This window comes from Ammospiza caudacuta, chromosome 16 (assembly GCF_027887145.1).
Source record: "Ammospiza caudacuta isolate bAmmCau1 chromosome 16, bAmmCau1.pri, whole genome shotgun sequence".
Classification (NCBI taxonomy): domain Eukaryota; kingdom Metazoa; phylum Chordata; class Aves; order Passeriformes; family Passerellidae; genus Ammospiza; species Ammospiza caudacuta.
In genome coordinates, this window is record NC_080608.1 from 9,294,139 (window position 1) to 9,318,363 (window position 24,225).

At 39.9% G+C, this 24,225-nt stretch overlaps 1 protein-coding gene across 1 annotated transcript; it reads left to right on the top strand.

Moving 5' to 3' along the window:
* Positions 1 to 5: 5 nt before the first annotated feature.
* SEC24A (SEC24 homolog A, COPII coat complex component) lies at positions 6 to 23,561 on the top strand. Its single transcript, XM_058815338.1, has 25 exons — positions 6 to 119; positions 4,764 to 5,285; positions 6,648 to 6,806; positions 8,503 to 8,580; positions 8,902 to 9,068; positions 9,665 to 9,837; positions 10,823 to 10,925; positions 11,684 to 11,810; positions 12,164 to 12,273; positions 12,746 to 12,858; positions 13,516 to 13,634; positions 14,257 to 14,312; positions 14,681 to 14,887; positions 15,157 to 15,277; positions 15,839 to 15,997; positions 16,500 to 16,673; positions 16,758 to 16,868; positions 17,212 to 17,387; positions 18,383 to 18,520; positions 19,174 to 19,278; positions 19,417 to 19,509; positions 20,009 to 20,112; positions 20,520 to 20,887; positions 21,049 to 21,246; positions 22,640 to 23,561. Exons 1-23 carry the CDS (start codon positions 71 to 73, stop codon positions 20,632 to 20,634), a joined length of 3,279 nt encoding a protein of 1,092 aa, XP_058671321.1. The 5' UTR covers positions 6 to 70; the 3' UTR covers positions 20,635 to 20,887; positions 21,049 to 21,246; positions 22,640 to 23,561.
* The last annotated feature ends 664 nt before the right edge of the window (positions 23,562 to 24,225 follow it).

A 24,225-nucleotide genomic window follows, 5' to 3' on the forward strand; every position in this document is an offset into this window, starting at 1 on the left:
CGGTGGGTCCGTCCCCCCCGCCCGGCCCGGCGCCGCCACACGGGCGGCACCGAGCGCAGCCGGCCGAGCCATGGCCCAGCCCGCCGGGGCCCCCGCCGGCCAGCAGCCCTACAGCAACGGTGAGTGCGGGGCGGGCTCGCGAGGCTCGGCGCGGGATAGGGCCTGGCGGGCACGGCTCCCGCCGCGGGGCGCTTCCCCCGGGCCCAGGCCGCCCTTCGCCCCGGGGCAGCGGGGGCCGGGGCCGGTGCCCGCGGGCAGAGCGCGGGGAGGGGGTTCTGGGGACGGGTGCTGGCTCACACCCGGCTGAGCTCGGCGGGGCAGCCCGGACACCCGCGGCCGGGCCGAACGGGGCGGAGAGCACGAACCGAGCGGCGGCGGAGCCGGCTCTGCCGGGACCCCGGGGCGGCCTGGGCCGCTGGCAGCGGGGCCGAGGTGGCCCTTCCCCCGGTGTCAGGAAAGCACAGGGCGGCTCATCAGGCAAAATAAAGCTTCATTGTGATTTATTGTAATGGCAGAAGTATCCCAGAGTCCATCTGCGCGTCGGTATGAACGGCAGCGTCTCTCACAGAGCCCCTGTCCGTGCTGCACGGGCTGGCCCGGGCCGTCCCGCAGCCCCGGTGGGTCCCTGTCGGTGACACGGGTGACACAGCCGAGGTTTGACCCTTTGGAACGGGGCTGTACATGTGGCACTGTGGTTATCGCTGAGCTCAGCCCGCGGCGCTGCGGGGCTTTCTTATCTTGTCATTCCCGTAAAGCCGACATTATCTGCTCCTGTGTGCTGCCAGCTGGGAAAGTCTTCATTACTTTCTCCCCTTCAAAATGTATTTCTTTACAACGAGATACTGAAGGTGAAACTGAGCTTACTAGCCGGTGGTTTAATATAGGAATAAAAAATGCAGGGCCAGCCTTGTCTCTGTGTCTGTTTTCGTGGCATGTGTGCAAATCTGTGCTGATGGAAGTGTCTCCTGATTTCACATGCACATCCTCTGCACTTGCTGCCTTAATTATACGCTTGTGTGTTTCAGTAGCTGTGCTGCATCATAAGCAGTTCAGTTATAATGAGATCTTTTGATTTTTCTTCCCCCTCCTCCTGCACAGTGTGTTTATTGCTTTTCTTCAAAGTCATCAGCAAAACGACAATTTGCAATTAACTGTGTAGCTGCTTCTAGGGTCAAGGGAGTGGGAAGAGAATGAATATAATGTGGAGAGAGAGGCTGTGTCCTGGAGAGCTTATGGTCTGAGCAGAGGCTGTACAAAGGGAATGTTAGCTAATGGAGTAACTGAGTGGGATGATTTACAGACTGGCATGGCTCTATGTTTGCTCATTTCCCTAGTGTCAGATTAAGCACATAATGGAAGTTATGGAGAGGCAGCTGAGAAAGAGGAATTTCAGGCTGTTAGGCTGTCAGGTGTATGAAAAATAAAGAACTGAAATGTAGAGTTATGCAAATTAAGCAGTTGTTACGGTGTGTTAGAGATAAGGCTTGGGTTGCTGGCCTTTGAAATAAATCAAATTGTTCAAGCATGGACTGTTCATAGCATTGTTTAAAATGTATTTTGAGAGGATGCTGTGACCCTTGTTCTTTATACTGACACCAGAGCTTTATAAAGCAGTTTTGGGGGGTACTGAGTGCTGTGGTGGTGCTTGCAGTGGTCTGTGAGGAAAGCAGACTGTCAGCAGGATGATAAATTGTTCTCCAGCTGTCAGCCCTGCCTTGCAACTTGTTGCTTGCTGAAGTGTTTGCAGGTAACTCCCTGAGCTTGCATGGCCACCAAGGCAGTAAATTGTCACAGCAGCACCCTGTGCTGCCCGGGAAATTGTTTATCACAGAGCTTTGGGTTGCTTAGCAACAACCTTCCTCTCCTTCATCTCTGTTTGTCTTTTAATAGGACCAGTATTCTGTACTCATTTAATTGCAGGTGTCTAATTTGCTTTCCAGCTGATAGATCTGAAGCACAAGCAAGAAGGAGAAACAATTCTTTTAGAATGTTTTGCTCGTCTCATGTGGTACCTTATCATGGTACTTTGATGTCATGAGGTGCTTTAGGAGCTGTTGGGTTTGGAATCCAGTGGGTCAGACTCAGGTGAAGTGGACACTGGTGGTGACTGATTCCACAGCATCTGTTGGGATGTGACTTTCCAGAGTGTTTATCTTAGCATCTCCCTGGAGCTTGGAGACCTTGTGGCTGGCAAAAGTGATGTGCTGAGTAACTGGCTTGGAGTAGGGGACAGTGAAATTCTGTGTGGCAGAAAATGCAGCTTGGATCCTGGCTGTCCACATTAGTACTTTGAGCATTTCATAAAACCATCACGTGACCTTCATACATATTCTGGTGCTATCCCTGATCTCTCAGAAACATTAAATGGTCTTGTGTTGTTGCAGAGGAGAGTTTTGCTGTTAAATAGGTGGCCTTTCTTCTGTTACTAATTCATTTCTGTGGTCTCCAGGTGTTGGCTGTTTTGCTGCTGTGCAGGTGAAGTAGCTCTTCAGTCCACACAGAATTCCTTGTTTGTTTCTGGCTTCACAGAAAACAGCACCATTTGGGGAAAGCTGGACAGCCTAGATACTCTTTGATGGGTCTCAGTGAAGAGGTCAGGTCAAGATGGGGATGCATCCAAGCAGCAAGTCCTGATAAGTTTTTGTGCACTATGAAACTCTTTGCAAAGGGATTTTGTCCCTTATTGCTATTTCTATAGCTTTTTTTGGCAGCTTAGTGCAGACTTGTCTTGGAAACATAAACTATTACATGAGGATGTCAAGACTTTTCATTGTGCTTCTGACTTTAAAAATAAAATTGAAGTTGGAACATTTATGTTTTTGCATAAAGTGCCATAGAAAATATCAAGTAGGTCAGTTTTTGATATCACCTCACTTCCACTGTTTTCTCCTCAAGCAGAGAAAACAGTGCATAAGAGAGCAATCCAAATACTCTGATTTCTGCCTGGGATAGAGTCATGCCCTAAGGTGAAAAATCAAGTTAATAAAAATCAAGTTAATAAATCAATTTGTATTTGTTCTGTATTTTTCCTACAGTTTATACTGATGTTATATCAGTGTTTATGTGGATGCAGTCAGATTTGATAAGAATTCATCATTTTTAAAGTTATCAAGTTTAATTGCCAATAGGGTTTGTAAATCAATTGTTGGAAACCCATCTGATACACTGCAGGGTAGTTTTTGAAGGTTACACATAACTGTCAGCATTTTCATCTTGGTGAGCTTTTTTCTTTAAACATTCTTGATTTTAGTGAATTATTAATTGCAAATATCTATGAGCAGCATTGTAGGGACAGTAGGGTATAACTGGATTTCCTAACTGAATGATAAATTACAGGTTGCAATTAATGGTTGGAGAATAATATGGTGTGTAGCTTTTATGTACAAAGAAGAGGCAGTGAGGATGAGATCACTGGCACTGTAGCAGTTCTATGGACCTGTGCAATATTCAGTGAATTAACAGCTGTGTGTGACCCAGAGCCTAAGGTTTTCTAGAATGTTTAATGCAGTGTTTGTCCTAACTAAGAATTTAAATCTATTCTGCATTTAGTTTAATTTATTGTCAGAAATGTGTGAGTTACTTTAACTTGGAAATGTGAACTTGCTCACCTTTCAGAATTTAACCATTACATTCTAATAACCAGCCATCTTTTTTTAATGTGTAACTGTGTGTGTGGAATGTCTCCAGTATCTGAGCTGTGGTTTTAGGGGATGAGAACCACAGTGTGACTGGCTGAACCGAATCACACAACACTGGAAAGTGTTTTGGTAGTTGTGAAGGAGTCACAGCTGGCTGTGGCCTGCAGCATCTCATGTGTTCTGCTCAGAAGGATTTCACTTGAAAATTGATAGTCTCTCTTCAGCATGTCCATTTTGTGGCAATGATATGAACAATCTGTAGTAGTGCCTTTCTTGATGGAGCTCTTATTGCACTGGAAATCCCATGGGATTCTGTCAGCCTGTTCCTCTGTAAAGCAGAAATCTGATTATGTTCTTGTCAGTGTTGTTTACTCTTTGGAGAGTTATTAACCTTTTTTTTCTTTTTTTTTTCTTCAAATGAGTAAAACTTACTTCCTGTATACCAACCAACATATGCATAAAGAGCATCATCAACCTGTCAAGTATTTTTTTTTCCTGACTGATGAATTATTTTTATCATAAACTTACCCTTCCTTCTGTGTTGGTGACCAGCTGGCCACTCACATGAGCCCTATGTGTACTAATAGTTCTCATACTAAAATTAACTGCAGAAACTTTCATAGATTGACTCAGTCACTTGAGAAGCAGCGGGGTGACCTATGCTGGCACTTGGCTGGCAGTGTCACTGTGGTAAGCTGACGTGTGGGCTGCTGTCAGCCATGGTGTGAAATGGAGTTCTTATGTAATGGATCTTCCACTTTCACTCTGCTGGTGTGTGCTGCTGCCAGTGCTGTGGGACTCTGCTCCTCTCTGGGCAGCTTGCCTTTGGGGGTTTCTGAGGACTGGATGGGATCCTGTCTGAGTTTCAATCTTGATGGTACTGGAATGCTTAGTAGTTTCAAGGTTCTGTAAAACAAAACAAAGATTTAAGTGTCAATAGCAAAATACTGCTCAATTCATGTTTCTTGCAGTAGTACTTCTGTCACACCTAATGGTTTAAGTTAAAAATGGCTTGGAGACCAATAAAATCCTAAGGAAAGACATTCACAAGAACATCTTTTATTTTCAGATGTAATATACAACACTGACTTCCTAAAGAGTATAGTTTGTTTTTTTTCATTCCAGGCCCTGTTCAGAATCAGCTGATGCATTCCCCAGAAGGCCAGGGATACAGCCCTGCAGTTCCAGGATCCTACTCCCATCAGATGCCAGCAAAGGTTCCTCCACATCAGTCTTCTGGACAGTACAGCTATAGTGGCTCTCAGAATGTTTCTCAATTAAACAACTTCCAAGGACCTGGCCAGACTCTCAATAGACCACCAGTGGCAGCTTTCTCTGGGTCACCAGTACAACAGCCAGGTCCTGTTCCACAAGTGCTGCCACCTGCATTACAGAACTCAGCTGCTGTATCATGTGCTGGGAGCTTTCCTCCTGGAGCCAGCCCAGCGGTGCTTTCAAATTGGCAGTTCAGCCAGACCCCTGGGAGCCAGCTCCCTGGGGCTCAAACAAGCCATTTGGCTCCTGTGCCTGGGGCAGGGCCAGCTCAGCCTCCATCATCATTGCCAGGGAGTACAAACCCTGCAGGGAGTTATCAATATGCTGCTTCTCCAGGGGCTCCTCCACTGCAGAACAGCTACATGAAGCCAGGTAATCAGAACTTTGTGATATTCTACCAATGAATGCTTTTCAATGAACTTGTAACATAATGAGTATAGAACTGACTCTGCAGTGACATTTTGCTTGTGGGAGATTGTTAAAGCAGATACACTCATCAGGAATACCTGGATGCTTTCTTTGGGTTAGGAATGAAAGTTCTGTGCCCAGGGTGGGTGGGTGGTAACTCCTGAATGGTGTCCCATTGTTTTGGGATGCTGTGTGTGGGTGATGCTGTTTCTGTGATCTACACCATTTCCTGGGGTAACTGTTTAAGCATTAGTATGTTCCAGTCCAGCACTTCACCATTGAAAACGAGCTCTGTTTAGTGAGCCTGGTCAGTAACCACTTGATTCAGGTAATTTTCTGAAGAGCCTGTCAGGTTGATGCAAATAACTGGAGCACAGCCTGGAAACTGAAAAGCATTCTGTGCTGTTGAAACAGAGGTCAGTTCAGTGGAAAGCTTCCTTCCCCCAAACTTGTAATTTTCACATTTAATGATAATTGTCAATCTTCAGAAAGTCCTCTAAAAGTAGGAGACTTTGCTCCTACTGCTTTACTGCTGTTATATGCAATGGTAAAAGCTTTTCTAACACAAAATAGCTCTATTGTGCAACTTGTGATTGTTATGGAAACACAGTTAATACTCAAGTTTCTCTTTGCCAAACTGCTGTATGTTAGCTTTTTCTCTCTAAGCATGCAACAGGACTTATGTACAGAAATATTTTCATGTAAAAGCAAATAATTTTTCTTGTTAAGCACTTTTAGCCTCATTAGAGATTTTTATTGATAGTAGTTTTTTTTTTAAATGTCTGCCTAATTTTCTTATGCTGTTCAAAATGTCTTAAGCTTGCAGAATTTATTAAACTGTTTCTGGCACTTAATTGGAGTAAGCAGTTAGTAGTTTGGAATTAGTGAAGAAAATGCAGAGAAATTTTGGAAAGTGGCATATGAAATGAGAGCAAGTGTTTGGAATAAGTAATTTTTGAATATCCATTCAATCCTCCTGAGCCATTTCCCTGGTATTTTTTTGTGTAACAGTGATCACTTTAATTAAAACTTGTTTGGTGATCCTTACAGACTTGGTTATAGAGTTTGCATATTTTTTGTACATCTTGAAATTCTTGCCAACAATAGCAACAAAAAGCTGAAGGAGATCAGTAATTGCAGGAACCCAGAATGAGAAATGAACTTGAAGCTGAGACCTTCTCCCCACATGTAAGGATTTATATCTCATGCCATTCATCCTCTGAGTAAGAAGAATATTTAAAATTCAATCTGTGCATTTTTATAACAAAACTTTTGTGATTTTTTTCAGCTGAGTTAAACTCCTCCTAACAGTTAATCTCTTTATAGGATCTGCACCTCCACCAGTGACTCAGCCTTTAACTCCCCTCCACCCTCCAAGGCCACCTTTAGGACCTCCACCTGTTGGTGGTCCCCCTAGGCCACCAGCAGCAGTAGCAGGACCACCTGGTGCACAGTCTATGCTACAATCAACTGTAAACCAAGAAGGTAAGAAACAATTTGCTCTTTATGTTGAATTCAAACACTGCAACTTGCTGTAATATGCAACCTTTAAAGTCAAGCATGTTGTTCTGTTAGAGACTCAAATTGTAAAATTGATACTGATAGAGCTAATAATTTAATCTGAAAAGAGTAGGTAAGGACCTGGAAAGAAGAAAAATTCTTGTAAGCAGACATTATAAAATTTAAGAAATTAACAGTTGAAAATAGATTTCCAAGTGCTGTTTTACATGGGCATGTCTGCTGTAGTTGGCATTGCTTTTTTCCTTTTGTGTGTTGTAAAGTGATAGGATCTCATTTCTCTGTGTCCCTGACTACTGTCAGGACAGAAATCCATGTATGACTCCCTGTATTGTTCATTCTACAGGGAGAGATAAAATGTGGACCTTGCAATTCCTTGCTGTCAGTGTGGCTGTACGTTATTCTTCTCTGTGTAAAATCACTGCAACACACATCTTGCATTTGTTAGCTTGCTGAAGGAAGCTACTAGAGGCTGTGAAGTGTCAGCTGTTGAGGACAGACACCTGACTTAGTGTCTCCTGTGGGCCCTGCACAAATCTGCCATTGTTTAGGAACTCCCCAGGGCTCTGTATCAGACAGACTCCAGTTGTTTGGCATTTAGTGCCCATGCTGGATGGGGCCATGTGTGAATTGGCAGCTTTATTTTTACAAACACAGTTCTGTCAAAGCTGTTGGTTCCTTGCATGTTCAGATTGACAGTTTCTCATGTGTGGTAGCTCTGTGAGCACAAGAATAGTATATTCAGATTTAACTTTGTTTGGAATGTATTAAATGCATTAGAAAAAGCTTTTGCTTAGAAAATATTTTCTTCATCGTGAAAAAAAAAACATTTCCAGAGCCCTGGAGAGATAAAAATGTTTAGTCTATGAAGAAGGTTGATTGCTGCTAGGCACATTCAGTGTGTAATGCAAGTTCCTTTTTTTGGGTCATCTTTGGAGACTTTAATAAAAATGGTAATAAAAATAGAGTACCTACTTGTCCTTAGCAATATATAGTTGTGTTAGTATATTTAGACATAGTTGACTTACCAAAAACTGTCCTTTGGGAGCACTCTCTGAGTCTCAAGGTTTTTCCTTTCTTAGATTGAATTTCTGTCTTGGCTGGTATGTGACTGTGTCAGAGCTGTTGCTGTTTGGTGAGCAGTAGTGAACTAAATGTGGAAGTGTAGGGAATTTGGTTTTTCTGTGAATTATCAGGGGAAAATGTTCTTCAGGGTTAAGCTGAAGGTTCCTAAGGAAATCTAAGCTACAGGTTACTTGGAAAACTACAGCTAGCCTACAGAAACTTCCTCTGCTGAGGAGGGAGCATCCCCTGACCCTTTGCTGCATTTTGGCTTGGAAGCAATGGCAAATCCCTAATTGGAAGGAGTCATAAAAGATTTTTCAACCAAAAGTGTAAGGACTTTCATTTTCCTTAAAAAAAATAAAAAAGATTGTGATGTTTTATGAATGTCCTTTGTTGAGGTCACATCTGCAGGGGACATGCGTGTGAGAAAGAGGACAAAGTATATTTAATTCAGTTTCATCCTGGGTCAAAACCAAAGTAGATTCAAACTATGCTTATCTTAATATTCATTCAGCAAGTAGGATATTTTTTGCAGTTACCTCGTTAAAACTTCTTCATAACTTGTGCAAATTTTTCCTGTGGTTGTTTTTCTTTAAAGGTGATGCCAGATCTGCTGCCAGTGATGGGTCTGTTGTGCAAAACAGCTATGATGCAATTGAAGGTGGTGGTCTCATGGGTAAGGATTTGGGAGTAAAACTGGTTGTTGTTATTATTGTGGAACTTTTAAGAGTCTGGGAAAGACAGAAGTTTAAGCATTTGTGTACAAACATATGTACTTGGTTCAATGCCTGTCTTGAAGCTAAATGTGAAATCTGAAGCATTGACAATTAGCATGAGTTTGCCTGTGATTTGTAAAGTAGGTGAGAGCCCTTTGCAAAGTTGACAGCAGCTTTATTTTTCAGACTTAGAAACTAAACAGGCAGCTCTCCTGTTGTACTAATGCCTCAAGTAAGATACAGTTCTTCAGCAATTAAGTGTCTGTCTACTCTGCTTCCAGCAACTCCACACCATTCTCCTGCAGCCCCAAATCTGAAGATGAATAGAAGTGTTGGGTATTCCTACCCTGCCTTACCTCCAGGCTACCAACATGCTTCTCCACCTGGAGCCCCAGGAAGGAATGCAGCTGCTTTGCAATATCCAGATGGATCAAAACATTTCCAGCAGGTAAAGGTTGTCTGGTTTCTGTCTCAGCACTACCTCTGGTGGGGGTGTGTGGGTAAAGAAAAGTGATGGTTGGTAGGTGTTGTGTATCCCTAGGATGCTGCTTCTTTTGTTCCCTGTTTGGGCACCAATTGTTCAAGAGGGCAGGCATAGCCAGAATTAATGCTTTTGCCTGTGCCTTGGTACCACTTTGGAAAAGCTGTGTGCCAGCTCTTTGTGAAGTGTTCCACCCTCAGATCTGTTCAGGATGTTTCTTTTGAAACTTCCAGCTGCTTTTGGCATGTTTCTCTTCAGTGGCTTTGTTATTGTTAGCTGAAGTGTTGGTTTTTCTTTCCCTGAACTTTCCAAGTGAACTGACCAATGCTTTCACCAGCTGAGCCTCTGTATTACAAGAGTTTTATAGGCAATTTATGTTTTTTTCCTCTTATGTTACACACAGTTCAAGTTCATGTGACAACCAGCATTTCTAAATACATTGATACAATGGCAGTTAGTACATGAGCAAAACAAACTGGAAGGGATATAGATGTGGTTTTAAACAGATTATAGATTTCATCCAAGTACTTGGTGCTAATCTGTGAAATTTGATTTGTCTCTAGCCTGCCCTGGGCACTAATCACTTAACTGCATCAATGGCTGGCCTGAGTCTACAGCAGGAAGGGTTAAGACCTGTGAATCTTCTTCAAGAAAGAAATATTCTTCCTACCACCCTTTTGAAGGCTCCTGTCCCCAACTTGCATGAAGACATCCAGAAGCTCAACTGCAATCCTGAGTAAGATTATGCATTTGCTATAATACATCAAAATAGATAGAAATGTAAATTCCTGCTTATAAACATAATTTCACAAAATATTTTCTTAATTTTATGAGTAGAAAATATTGGAAATGGGCTTCACTGTTACAATAAAGGCAATAAGTGGGTTTAACTTTGAAGGGGGAAAAATCATCTTTGTAGAAAGTATGAGGAAAAATTAGTTAACAAGGCAGCTATAGATAGGTACAATAGAAAAGTTTTATGCCTGGCAGTGAGTATGGATGAGAAGATATAAAATAACAGTTAATTCAGTCAGGTGAGGTACCCCAAAAAGATTGTGCCTGAAGAAACATGGGTGACCTCTGTATTGAAAAGTAACCATTTAAAACAATGGAGTAAATGAAATCTCAAACAAGAATTGGTTGTTTGGCAAACAAGAATTGGCAGTTGGTTAACCAGTTACTCTCTCTGAGGAGACCAACCAAACTGTGAATAGCCAGGGACTTCTGCTTTGCAAATATTTTTATGGTAGATAAAGGAAATAACAGCGCCTTTGTGATGTTGTTCATGCAAACAAGCTGGACTTGATTTGCAAATCTGCCACATACATCTGCACCTTGTGGAAGCTGCTGAGTGCTCAACACTCAGAAAATGATTGTGGGATGTTACTATGTTTTAAAAACCACCTTTTAAACATTGCTGGTTCTGATTTATTCCAAAATAGCGTTTAGTATATAAAGATTTGGTGCAACTTTGAATATTGTTAGGCTTAACTTTGACTTGGGTGACTAAAATGACACTGAGTTCTGTGTAAAGATCATTTGTATAAAATAAGAACTCAAAGTATGTACTGTGGGTCAAGCTCAGAAACAAAATGATTTGACAGAGATCTTTCAGCTGGAAATGGAAATTCACCATTAACAGCTTTAGAAAAATATAGTGTACTACTGAAATCATAGTTTATTTGAAAGCCTCTGAAAATAACCCTTTGTCATCCATGTAGGTTGTTCCGCTGTACCCTGACTAACATTCCTCAAACTCAGGCCTTATTGAATAAAGCCAAACTTCCTTTGGGGCTCCTGCTTCATCCTTTCAAAGACTTATCGGTATGAGAAATGTTCAAAACTTTACTGCTGAAATATCAACTATGCCTTTACCAGAGTCCAGACAATGGACAATGAATTATAAATCAAGGGCAGGTATCTTGGCCCAGAAGAATTACCATGGTAACTGACATTTCCTTATTCCATACAGATTGCTGTAATTTTTCTCAGTTGTTTTTCCCTACCATATTTAAACCTTCAGGTCTCACTTCTTAATAAAAAAACCAAAAGCTTAACGGCAGTACAGAATTTGGACTGTGATAGAAGACAACCTAAATTCCAGGTTGTCATGTATCAGTTGTAGTTATTAATTTCAAACCTAGTACTAATTCTGAACTCAAGACTTGACAAAGTTGGAGTGATTTGGATGTCATGAAATAACCAGAAGACTTTGAATTTAGCAATGTCTTTCTTAAACATTGGGTTTTTTCTCACTTTAATTGATTTTTCAAAGATGTGGGCTTTTTTCCCCCTGCTTTTTGATCTGTATTGGGTACAGGACTTGATCTTAAATCATCAGTGTAAAATTCAAGAATGATGTGGAGGCTTGGAAAGGGAATCCACACAGTTAAATATGTTAGAGCTCAGTTCCTACCTGTTTTGTTAAGGAATTGCAGTGGTGCTGTGAGGATGCAGAAGTACTCCTTCTTTCAACAAGGATGCTTTGCCTCACTAGGCAGCACAGTGTGGGTGGTGTTGTTACCACAGATGAGCAACTGCAGGGTGAGGATGCTTTAAAACAGGAAACTTTTCTTTTCCAGCAATTGCCAGTGGTCACTTCCAGTATTATTGTGAGATGCCGTTCCTGCCGGACGTACATCAACCCCTTTGTCAGCTTCCTGGACCAGAGGAGGTGGAAATGCAATTTGTGCTATAGAGTCAATGATGGTAAGTTTTAGATGTGCTTGAAAGTGCTGCAATTAACCTTTTCCAATTAACCTTGCAGCACCTTAAGTAGTGCAATTAACCTTGGCCTTTGAGACTGGCCACATCAGCTGGGGGATTGTTGTCAGTCTTGCTGGGAGTCATGAGAAATGTTTCTCAGTGCCACTGGTGTCCCTAAAGAAACATGATGAGCCTAAGTTGTCCCTCACAGTACCTTGCACAAGTGTAAAAACTCCACTGCCTGGTGTAGTTCTCCATTGTTGCCCAACAGCCACAAAAGAGTTGATATATTTGTTTTAAAATGCAGCACAGCCAATACTAGTGTGAAATACTAATATATAAACTTGTCTGCATAGTTCCTGAAGAATTCCTCTATAATCCTGTGACAAGAGTTTATGGAGAACCTCATAAAAGACCCGAAGTCCAGAATGCTACTATTGAGTTTATGGCTCCGTCTGAATACATGGTAAGGCTTTATTTACTTTTACTTCTTCTCTCCCTTTGTTTTATTTTCAGAGGGATGTCAGAGAAAACTTTGTTTCAGAGGATGCATTCCAGTTCAGTAGCTGTTGCCTTAAGGAGTGTATCTGAGAACTCATGGGGAAGACCTCAGAGAGTTCACTTTTAAACATTTATGATGTTAAAGTTGTTCTGTATCTGGAATACGTAGGTATTCTGTATTTGGAATACGTAGGTATTCTGTATTTGGAATATGTAGGTATTCTGTATTTGGAATATGTAGGTATTCTGTATTTGGAATATGTAGTAGCTTTGGAAGAAAACTAGAATTCTGATATTACCAAATAAGAGGCAAATGAATCCAGAAATTTTAGCTATCATCTGTGTGCTGTTTTAGCAGTTTAAACTTGCAATAGAATGAATGAAGCCAATGTAACAAATGCTGTTTGAGAATTAAAGGTGATCTTTTCTTTGCTCAGCTGCGCCCACCCCAGCCCCCCGTGTACCTCTTTGTGTTTGATGTGTCCCACAATGCAATCGAGACAGGATACTTGAACACAGTCTGCCAGACCCTCTTAGACAATCTGGACTCGTAAGTACTTTTGCTTAAAATCTCTAATTTTCATTCATCTTAAGAAACTTGTGGTGGACACCAACATGCCAGTCCTTTCTGTGTGGAAGACAGTTTTCTAGTGTGGGCAAACAATGGCCAGTGTTGTGTTAAAATGTGCCATAAAGCTGCAGTCTTTTTCCCATCACAGCTGCACCAGTATAAAAGATAATTTTGAGGATTGATTTTCAGTCTGACTCTTTCCTATAAGCTTCATAAATCCCTGAAAGAATGTAAGCATCATGTTTATCTTTTGAACTGTATTTTTTAAAAGCTCAAATTTAGATAAGTATTTGCTGAAAAGAGTCATGCATCTAATAATCTTCTCATAAAATGCATGCTGTTTGAACTTATATAAACACTAATTGGGATTTTGCAGTTTATTTATTCTTTTTCTTCCACTTCTGATTGCCCTCTGAAAAGGTTTTCACCTGCCTGCTAGGTGACTCTACCATGAGCTCCTTTTTTGTTGTGGTTTTTGTTCTTTCCAAAATGACTTAGTGAAGCTCTTGCAGTCTAGCTGTTAAACTAACTGCTTGGTAACAACCACTGAGAGATGCAGTGGACGTTAAAAAAATAAAGAAAAAGCCTGCAGAAATGAAATTTCATCTTGTTGAACACCATATGTCTCATTTTCAGGCTTCCTGGGAACACTAGAACAAAAATAGGCTTCATAACATTTGACAGCACAATCCATTTCTACAGTCTTCAGGAAGGTCTCTCTCAGCCTCAGATGCTTATAGTTTCAGATATTGAAGGTATGCAAAAATAATTTTTGTGATCAGTACCTATTAGTGACTTCTGGTTATGACAGCCTTTAAAAATAAATATCTGGTGGGAGTTTCTGGATCACACCATTAGTCTCTCTAGTAATGCCTTTGGAAGTACCATATGTGTGAGTTTGTTTATGAAGACATCTCCCTCATGTCTGAGCAATGCTGTGAATGACTTCAAACATGAAGACAGCTTTCCTACCTTCCAGTTTAATTTGTACAAATCTCTAGATTCCTCTTGAAATCCCAAACACTGATGCTAGATACCTTTCTCTATGGATTTTCTTGTGGCTAGTGCTTAGTGCTGTCTTTTGTTTCAAATCACCTTTCACTGGATATTATTGGGTGGGGTAGAATGAACACTGGAAATATTTGCTATGTGATTTTATTTAATAGTCTTGATTATCCTTCAACCCTGTTGATTGCTGCTCCAGCATGGGATTCTAGCCACAGGAATGCTTATGAGAAAAAATCCACATAGTTATGTTTACATGGGTTAATACACTGATACTGTGTATTTTTTTCCTATAAGCATGATGGTTGGCAAATAAAGTCCGGGAAAGCTTGGTGTGTTTTTAAAAGATAACTCTTTTTTTTTCCCTTTCAGATGTATTTATACCAATGCCAGAAAACTTATTAGTAAATTTGAATGAAAATAAAGAGGTAAGAAGCAAGGACTTTCTTACATAACTAGCGACATTTACATAACGGGGATATGTTTGATAATTTTTTGATTAATTAATGCTCATTAACACCAGCTGTTCAAATGCCAGGTTTGAGGCAAAAAAAAAAGAGGTCTTTTATCTATGTCACTGTAAGAACAAGACAGTGCTTCAATTTTTCTAGAACTTTCTCTTTACTACTTTAATATTAGAAGTGTTAATTCTTGGTTGTGTTCAAGTATTTGTACAAGTTCAAGTATGTGTGTGTGTGTGTGTGTATATATATATCTCGACCCAACAGCCAATATTTGGCTATAAAATAGAAAACCTTGAAGACTCATAGGCCTAATACAGTTTTCTCACTTGCAGCTAATTCAAGATCTGCTGAAGACATTGCCACAGATGTTTACCAAGTCCCTGGAAACTCAGAGTGCTCTGGGGCCTGCATTACAGGCTGCCTTTAAGCTGATGTCCCCCACTGGAGGTAGAATCACTGTCTTCCAGACACAGCTCCCATCTCTGGGAATGGGAGCACTGAAGTCACGAGAGGAGCCAAACCAAAGAGCAACAGCAAAGGTTAGGAAAGCAAAAAGGTTGTTCTGTGCACATAGGTGGTTCTGGGATTTCCTCTTCTGGGTTAATTTTGTGCTTGTCTTGCTCCTTTTAAAGTAGCAGAAAAAACCAAAAGAAAAACCAAGCAATATAAACACAAATTACCTGATTTTTTAAAATAAAATATTTTTAATTAATGATGGAGAATTGATTGTGTCCCTGAAAGCAGGCAATAAATGTATGATTCAATTTGAATTTCCTTTGTGTTTTGTAATACTCCACTGTTTTAACAGGATATACATCTGACACCATCGACTGATTTCTACAAGAAGTTGGCCTTGGACTGCTCAGGACAACAGGTTGCAGTGGATTTATTTCTTCTTAGTGGGCAATATTCTGACTTGGCTTCTCTAGGTAAGTCATATAAAGCTCTTCAGCTCTTTTGGGATGTGTAACTCTTGTATTTTGAGCAAATGCATAGAATCTACATTAATATTTAGTAAATGTACCTGATTTGAATTAATCTAATGTGTCAAGATACAAACTTGTCCTTGCTGAGCAGTGACAGTGAATAGAATGTCATCTTTAAGTCCTGATTTAAACTACTTATTTTCTTGTCCTCCCTTAGAGAGTCAGGACCCTTGTGCTACTGATGCAAGTAGTGGAAATAGTTTCTTCCTTTTTATGCCTTTTTAACCATCAGTGTCATTGCCTTCAGAACAAGTTTTATTAGCATTTTATTTGCTTTTTTTCTATTTAACCAAACTTTCAAGTGACAGTAATTTCAGTTCAATGGAAAATTATTTCACACCTGAAATTTATCACATATTAGAATATACAGTTGTAGCTACATCTGTCTTTGTGGCAAGTCTGTAACTGTGCATTTGAGTAATTTGCAGGTATGAACAATTTAATACTTTAAAGACTGCAGCAGCAGCTGTTTGCACTCTCTAATGTATACTGGTTTTGTTTCAGGTTGTATATCAAGGTATTCTGCAGGTAGTGTCTACTACTACCAATCTTACCATCATAAACACAACCCTGTCCAGGTGGAGAAGTTGCAAAAGGAGCTGAAGCGATATTTAACTAGGAAAATTGGCTTTGAGGCTGTCATGAGGATAAGATGCACCAAAGGTCTGAATTCACTTTCTTAGATTTTTGTGGGATGGAGAAGAGGGAAGTGGGTGTTGGCTGCTCTTTGGGAATGTTTTCATTGGTATTCTAGCTATTTTTTAACCTCAAATGATTAAAAGGCAAAGATTAGAAAAGTAAAATTCAGTACCAGAGATAAGACAAATTTTTTAAATACTGTATTTGCAGTGTCTTTTCTGGCATCCAAGTTCCAGTTTATAATGGTCAAAACTGGAAATTTTCATGAACGATTTCAACAAGGGACTGTTTTTATAATCTAGATACTTTCTACTACTCTGCAGTGATTTCCCTTGCTAATTCCCACTTTCTGCTAGGCTTTGTGGATTCTTTGGATGGGTTGTTAGTTTGTAGCATTTTACCTTTTCTGAAGATAACATGTTTCATTGAGAGGGAGCATTCCAGTATAGTAATTGATGTAGAGATCTGTATGTGGTGCTTGTACTTCACAGCTATAAACCCAAACTGATTCATTATTATCTTGTAGGTCTTTCCATTCATACTTTCCACGGGAACTTCTTTGTGCGATCTACAGACTTGTTGTCATTGCCCAACGTAAACCCAGATGCAGGATATGCTGTGCAGATGTCAGTGGAAGAGAGTCTTACTGATATGCAAGTGGTTTCTTTTCAGTCAGCTCTCCTGTACACCTCCAGCAAAGGTAAGGTTAGATTGAGCCAACAGTGGCATTTGTAGTGTTGCTTCATAAAACAAGTGTGGAGGTTACAGTTGTCTTTCCTTGCAGGTGAAAGGCGAATTCGTGTGCACACGATGTGCTTACCTGTTGTCACAACCCTGAGTGAAGTGTACCTGGGGGCAGATGTGCAGGCCATCACAGGGCTCTTAGCCAATATGGGTGAGTGTGCTAAGAGCTTGTTTGGATATGTGTGGATTGTATCCTTAAAGGTCTGAGCAATAATCCTCTGGATTAGAAGAAGAGATTCTCCCTCATCCTAAGAGAGTTTTGGTTTTAATGCTTGGCTTAGGTGAAGGATCGGTAGAGCTGTGTGTAATCGCCTGGGCTTCGGCTTAGTCTGGTGCATCATCGTGGCCCTTCAGGTTTTTTCTGGAGCACTTCCCCTAGAATGTAGTAAAAGCTTAAGCTGCATTGGCATATATGATAAAGTGAGAGGAGTTAATGTATGTGGCTGCATTCCTTCCAAGGGAGGAGCTCTGATCTGAGCCTTGCCCTGTTTCAGCTGTGGACCGCTCCGTGTCTGCCACGCTGAGCGACGCGCGCGATGCCCTGGTCAATGCCGTGATCGATTCCTTGGCCGCTTACCGCTCCTCCGTGCTGAGCGTCCAGCAGCCCGGCCTCACTGCTCCCTTCTCCCTGCGCCTCTTCCCTCTTTACATACTGGCACTCTTGAAACAGGTAAGAGGGCAAGGAAGCCAGGCAAGAGGATTGTTGTTTGGCAGGTCAGCCTGAAGTAAAAGGACAATTCCTTCATGGAGAATGATTTAATTCAAAAGCAGGAATTTAGAAGTGTGCGTAAAACCAAAAGTATAAATGTTTTAAGCAATGGAAGGGCAAAATAATAAAGACACTGAGTAGTGAAGAGAATATGTCAGGGTACTGATAGTGTTTTCTCAGGAATCTCAGTTTTTTGTGTCTCTGGAAATGTAGATCCACATACCAGTTCAGTGTGGATTAGAAGAAAGCTGGGTGTGGCAGACAGGGCATTTGGCTGACTGTTCTTGCAACAGGTTTAAAGCATTTCACAGTATTTGCCCAATTAAAAAATTTGTAAGAATTTTTTAATTGAATTTCCCTGAACTGATATTAGAAGTCATTTAACTGTTGGACAAACTGATTTCTTGGTTCAAAAAGAAGTTTTGGATTCATACATCTTGGTTAGGAATTAAACAGCATGTTCATATTGATCATTTTCATGTGAAAGGCTTGATGAGCATTTGATCCAGTCAGGTGGGAGGAGTGAGCTCTACTTTTGATTTATAACTTTTTCTTTGGTCCCAACAAGCCAGGACTATCTCTTTCTTGTTAATACAGACCTAAGATTCTGTACATTGAAGCCAGTTGTAAACTGCTCAAGTATTTATGCTTTTAAATTTCATCAAGTAGCATTTTTGAGGTGTGTGTTAGTATTTCAGGGTGTTTTCATCTCAGTTTTAAGAGAGGACTGATGGTGCCAGGTCGAGGTTACTTCTAAAATCCAGAAATGGGAGAGAGACCTGCATGATTTCTATGTGAAACACTGAAGAGAACTATGGAGAAGTAAAATATAATGAGAAAAGACTTAGGGTACATCTTTAAAACTTAAGTTAGAAATAAACAGTAGGCGATGTGTTTTATCTGCAACTTACCTTGCTTTGCTTTAATGGTTAAACTAAAGGCCTGATTGTTTGCAGAAAGCATTTCAAACTGGGACAAACACACGTTTGGATGAACGCATCTTTACCATGTGTCAGGTGAAGAACCAGCCCCTTGTTTACCTCATGCTCATGACACATCCCAGTCTGTACAGAGTCGATACTCTCACAGATGAGGTGAGTCTTGGCCTTGCTACATAATCTGATCCCAAAGATCTTTGTGATGTGAAAGTAAATGTGTTAGAAATCTCCCAAGTTTTCCATCTAAAGCTGCACAGCTAAAATGTAATGTTTCATTGTTGCATTTATGCATTTGTTATTTGGAAGTGGATTGATGAATTCTGGAGAGAAGCTATGCTTTGCTATGGATGGGGAAAGTTTTTTCCTAACTTATTTCACCTTTGCCTTGTGTCATTATGTTGTGCTATAAAATCACATATACATAAAGACATCATAATGTGGTTTTTGTCCCTTCGTAGCTTCCTTTATTTTAAAATATCAAGCAGTTTTGAGAACAGGGAATGTTTATGTAAAACCCTGAACAATTTTGGGAATCACATCTTTGGTACATAGCAAATCAGATATTCCAGTTCCAGAACTAATTAACTAAGATACATTTGATGACGTTCACCCTCTTGAAATAAAACATTAAGATTTATTAGTAAATTACTAATTAATGAAGGAAATAATCATTTTAAGTATAACATGAGCTGAACTGAGAAAAATGGTCCAGCTCCATTATTCAGTGTAATAGATCCCCCTCTTATTTAGCATTCTGTTCTTGTTTTTTGCATCAAGATGTGAACCACTGTTTTTCATCCTTCTTTTAGGGAGCTCTTAACATAAATGACAGAACTATACCTCAGCCACCCCTTCTCCAGCTGTCAGTGGAGAAGTTGAGTAGGGATGGTGCTTATCTTATGGATGCTGGCTCTGTAAGTTGTGTGGTGGGGGGGATTTAAAAAAGTATCAAAGTTTACTTGGTGTGTTCTTTCTGAGAACCCAAAATATGCATGGGACTGCTGAGGTGTGTTTTGGGTTGGATTAATGTTGTTATTGATGGTGTCTTTCAGGTGATGTTTATGTGGATTGGGAAGAACTGTGGGCAGGGTTTTATCAGCCAAGTCCTTGGAGTTCCAAATTATGGCTCAATACCACAGAATATGGTACGTGCTTGCTCTGCACATCAGGCATACATCCAGTGCTGCCAGAATATCATTTGCATGAGAATTAAAATACACTACTCAGCTATTAGCCCTCTAGTGGTATAGATCCAGATCCAAGGAAAGAAAGAATTGCTGTTACCTCTTGGAGTTTGTTTTCATGAGGACACAATAGGAAGAGGCTGACAGTGATTGAGTTTCTCAGACCTGTGGGAGCAGACTAAGAAACTTGGAAACAGTGAGCACAGTGGGTTAGTGGGTAATCCTTTAGTTTCTGCAACAAAACAGGAATCAATCACAGCTCACTCATCACCATTCTGACAGCTAATTGCTCACAGGAGTTTAGTGCTCTTGACTATTTTAGAGAAGACAAGACTGAAACTATTCATCACAAAACATATCTGTCTGGGTTTTCTTTGTACCTAATGAGCTGGGCTAGTTGAAGTGTTCCTTTTATTGTTTTTCTGAAAAATTTGTATTAATGAAACCCTTTGGCTTTTAGACACATCTCCCGGAACTTGAAACAGCAGAATCCATCAGAACACGAACTTTCATTTCTTGGCTGAGAGAACAGAGACCTTTCTTTCCTATACTATATATAATAAAGTAAGTAGTTTTTAACAGTCATTTTTGCTTCTTCAGCAACCTGTTAACAATACATACCTGGATATCATATACTGAACTTTCTTAATGGGATTCTTAACAATAGTGTGTGCTGTGCCTGACAGATTTGACTACAGATATAACTTATGAGTTGTCTCCAATTAGAATTTCAAAAGACTACCTAAGGATTCCTCTATGACATTTAGTCTTTTTTGATGTCAGATAAATGAAGTAAATTCTGGTAAGAGCACTTATTAGGATTAATCACTACTAAAGGCTATTTGAGATCATATTTTCATATGTTCTTAAGCTTTTGAAATGACTGGTCACTTGACCTGTAATTTTACTCATGCACAGTAGCCCATGGCAAATGTTAATTCCACTCAAACACTTATATTTTTGTTTTTAAGGGATGAGAGTCCATTGAAATCAAGTTTTCTGCAAAATATGATTGAAGACAGAACAGAATCAGCCTTATCATACTATGAATTCCTCCTTCATATACAGCAGCAAGTGAATAAATGAAACACTAGCCTTTGGCTTACTTCTTTAAGGAAAGATTTTGCAGTAAAGAATGATTGTGCTTGTAATATCTTCATTAAATCTGTGGCCTGAGGCAGTTGATGAGAAGTTCTCACTGTGATTTCAACGAACTAAAGCAAATAAAGGACCACATCTGAGAATCAAATGTGCAACTACATAATATTGTACCTTAAAAAAAATCAAACTGTTGGAACTGATTGAGCACCTTTAATTTGCTGCAAATCGTGTTTTTACTGTAAGTAGTTGCAGCATGAAGTACATTTACAAAGGCAATACTGAAAAGGTGAAATACATTTTGTAAAATAAAGAGTTCTTTGTTGTTCAAAATGTATATTTCTGTAACTTTTTTTTGTTTGTTTTGTTTTTGTTTTTCTTCTTTTTTTTTGTTGCTGCTAGATATAAAACCTCACAATACTGATCATGATTTGCAGGGAAATTCTTTCTGAGTGCATCCAGTGATTACAGACAGAGCATCTCAATGTTCAACTTAATGCTTAAAGTAGCAGTGAAAGAAGTGTTCATTGTGAAATGAACAAATGCTTGTGAAGTGTAGAACCCAGTGCTTGGATTGGATTATGGCTAATAGGACTAAAGGTAAGCTTAACCTGGATAAGGTGGCTGAATTTGTTGAAGCTTTTAATAAGTCAGTATTCTAATTTTAAAAACAGTGGGGAAGAGTGGGCCCTACATGAGACAGATTTTAAAAAGTTATTGGCTGAGTTGGCAGCAAAAGTAGACTTAGGTAGATTGTCAGCTTTGCTTTTCTTCAGTAAAAGGAATAGTTTTAATTTCTATTTATGAATGGTGTGGGAGGAGAAGAGCAAGGAAGATTATCTCAGATGTTGTTTGGTTTATGTTCAGTAGACTTTTGGCTCTTGTTTAAGTGAATGTTGGGCCCCTCAGATCTGGTGTGTTTCTGAAGCAAGTTTGTTGGCAGCACTTCAGACCAAATGTTGGTCTGCAACACTGAATATTCTGACATTAAAATTGGAAATTATTTTTCCAAAACCAAAATTATTATATTGAATTTGAAGATTTGTATATGGTTGCAGACATGCCAGAAGTTGTCAAAAAAAGGGTTTTTTGCTGCAGCTGTGTAATGAGCCCAGGTCCAAGGCCAGTGTGCACCAAACAAAAGATTTAAATATACTCTGAGATCCTGCCAGAGCTACAGATCAAAACTGACAACGGACTTGAAGTAAGAACTTCTATACAAAAAAAAATTTAATTTTATAGAGGTGTATTGATAATTCTTCTGTTTTCAAGATCAAGCTATCATTGATAGCTACCAATGTAAAAAGTATTTAAGTTACTGTATTTCAATGCCCATGGAAGTGTTGCATATGGAAAAATCTTGGTTTGCTTTTTTATTGAATAGTGGTAAACTTAAAGGTCTTTCAAACTTTCTGGGGCAGGTGACTTGAAGAGGTAAAACACTTGTGAGTGGTCAAATGTACTGTGCTTTGGATGTTTGGAGATACAGATGTCAGTAGGGTCAACCTTTGGGTAAACATTTGCTCCCATTTCAGGCTGTAGCTGCTTGTGATTGTCAGGATTTTCCTCACTTCAGGGGAGAAGTTCCTTGGGAGAAATTGTTCTTGAGCACAAGAAGCTAAAGTTCAGAACATGAAAAGATTATTGTAGAACCAATTTAAGCTTCTCTGTCTGCTGCCTCAGTAGCAAACAGGGATATATTTACTTGAACTGCTTTTCAGAGAATTGCACAGTTTCTAGTCATAGTGAAGAGGTGTCTTTTAAGTTTTGACAGTCTGATTTTTATTTTTTTTCCCCAGGGAGGGGGAAAGGGGTCTCTTCATTTAAATCATAAATGGAACCTCTGCACTTGCATAGGTTCTGCCCCAAACCTTGTGTTTTGGGTATGTTATCACTCAAATGTTGAATTAAAAACCATCCTTGCATCAAACAGCCCACCCAAAGTCTATTTCTTACTGTGACTGTATTTTGCTACTATATCCCTTTTTTAAAGAACCATAGATACTGGAGATGGCCTCGTTGCTTTATGTCCACCAGACCAATGGCTGAAGATGTCAGTCCTTGTGGCAGTTAACAAGTTTGAAGTTGAGTCCCTAAGTTTTACAGAGCAAAACATGATAAATGAGTCAGATGAACCCTCTGGGAGTTCTCTTCACTTTGGAGGAAATTCTCTATTGAACTTTGTTTATTCCCTTGCAGTGGGGAAGGCCTGCTGGTTCACTGCTACTGCTGTAATGGCAGTTCAGGGAACATGAACACACACACTACCTGTGATTGCTTTTTTACATACAATTGAAAAATGAGGACACTGAAGATGGACTGCTAAAGTAGGCAAGAGTGGTTCTGGTACTTAGATCTCAGCACCACAACTCCACCACTATAAATGTGTGGTAAAGGTGTGTCTCTCTTAGTAGTCAAACACTTTTTTTAAAACTGTTTCTTATTTTGACACATTAGTGTTCAGCCAACATTGTTACCATTCATTTTACTTTGCTTTCATTATTGTTTTTAAATTAATATATTTGAGTCTAAGTCCACATAGGCTATGTTGCAATAACTAGAATGATTCAGTTTTATTTAGAATTAATTTCTTAACAATTTAATCAAAGATGCAGAATGGTTTTTAAGTTAAGGGACCATTAAATGTGATTTTAAGGTTCTGTTTACTATTATGGATGTAATCCTTATAGTAAATTTAATTTTGTAAAGTAGTGTATAATATTGTAATAAATCTTTGTTCTCTGAACTCAAAGATTTGATCTTCAGTATGAAGTTATAAATCTTCCCCCTTCTGAATTTGAGACAGGATTTACTTGTCCTCCTTTTTACAGTTTGTAATTTTCACTGTTTTATTCCTGTAAAAAGTCATTTATAACATATACAAATGCTTATTTTATCTGTGCTAATTTATCAGATTTGGCTACTCAATAAAATTAATTGAAAGAACTCATGCCAGTTCATCACTCTTTTCTTATAAATAAAAGTAGAACAATGTATTTAATTGATATAAATGCCATGTTGGTAACAGGAGGTAGCTGACAGTGATGGTTGGAATTTAGCCTTTAGCAGCATTCCAAGATGGTGATCAATTTTATTTTAGGTAATCCTGTATGTTCGTTTAACATCCCATTATTTCAGCAGCTTTTTTGTAAAAGCCATTCCATCCTAAATGCTTGCAAATTTTTTTGAGATGTTGTCACTGCTGCCTCTGGCCCATTATCGATGAGTTAATGCATGAGCTTGGTACTCTGACTTCTGTATTTAACTGGTTTTAAATACAGAATTCTCTCATTCAATATTGTAGAAATATTAATTGGATTTGTCAGCTCTGTTTTCTTTACCAATGCACCTCACACTGCCCTGCTGCTGCTGAACTCCTCTACTGCTGCAGTGGCTGGGGGATCAGCGGGCACTGTCCTGGCCGGGGGCTTTGTGACTGGGGGCTCTCCGGTGAGTCCCGTTCTGGGCAGGGATTGCGGGCTCTCCGGTGAATCCCGTTCCCGGCAGTGCGCCCGGGCAGTGCCCCGGGCTCTCCGGTGAGTCCCGTTCCCGGCAGTGCCCCCGGGCTCTCCGGTGAGT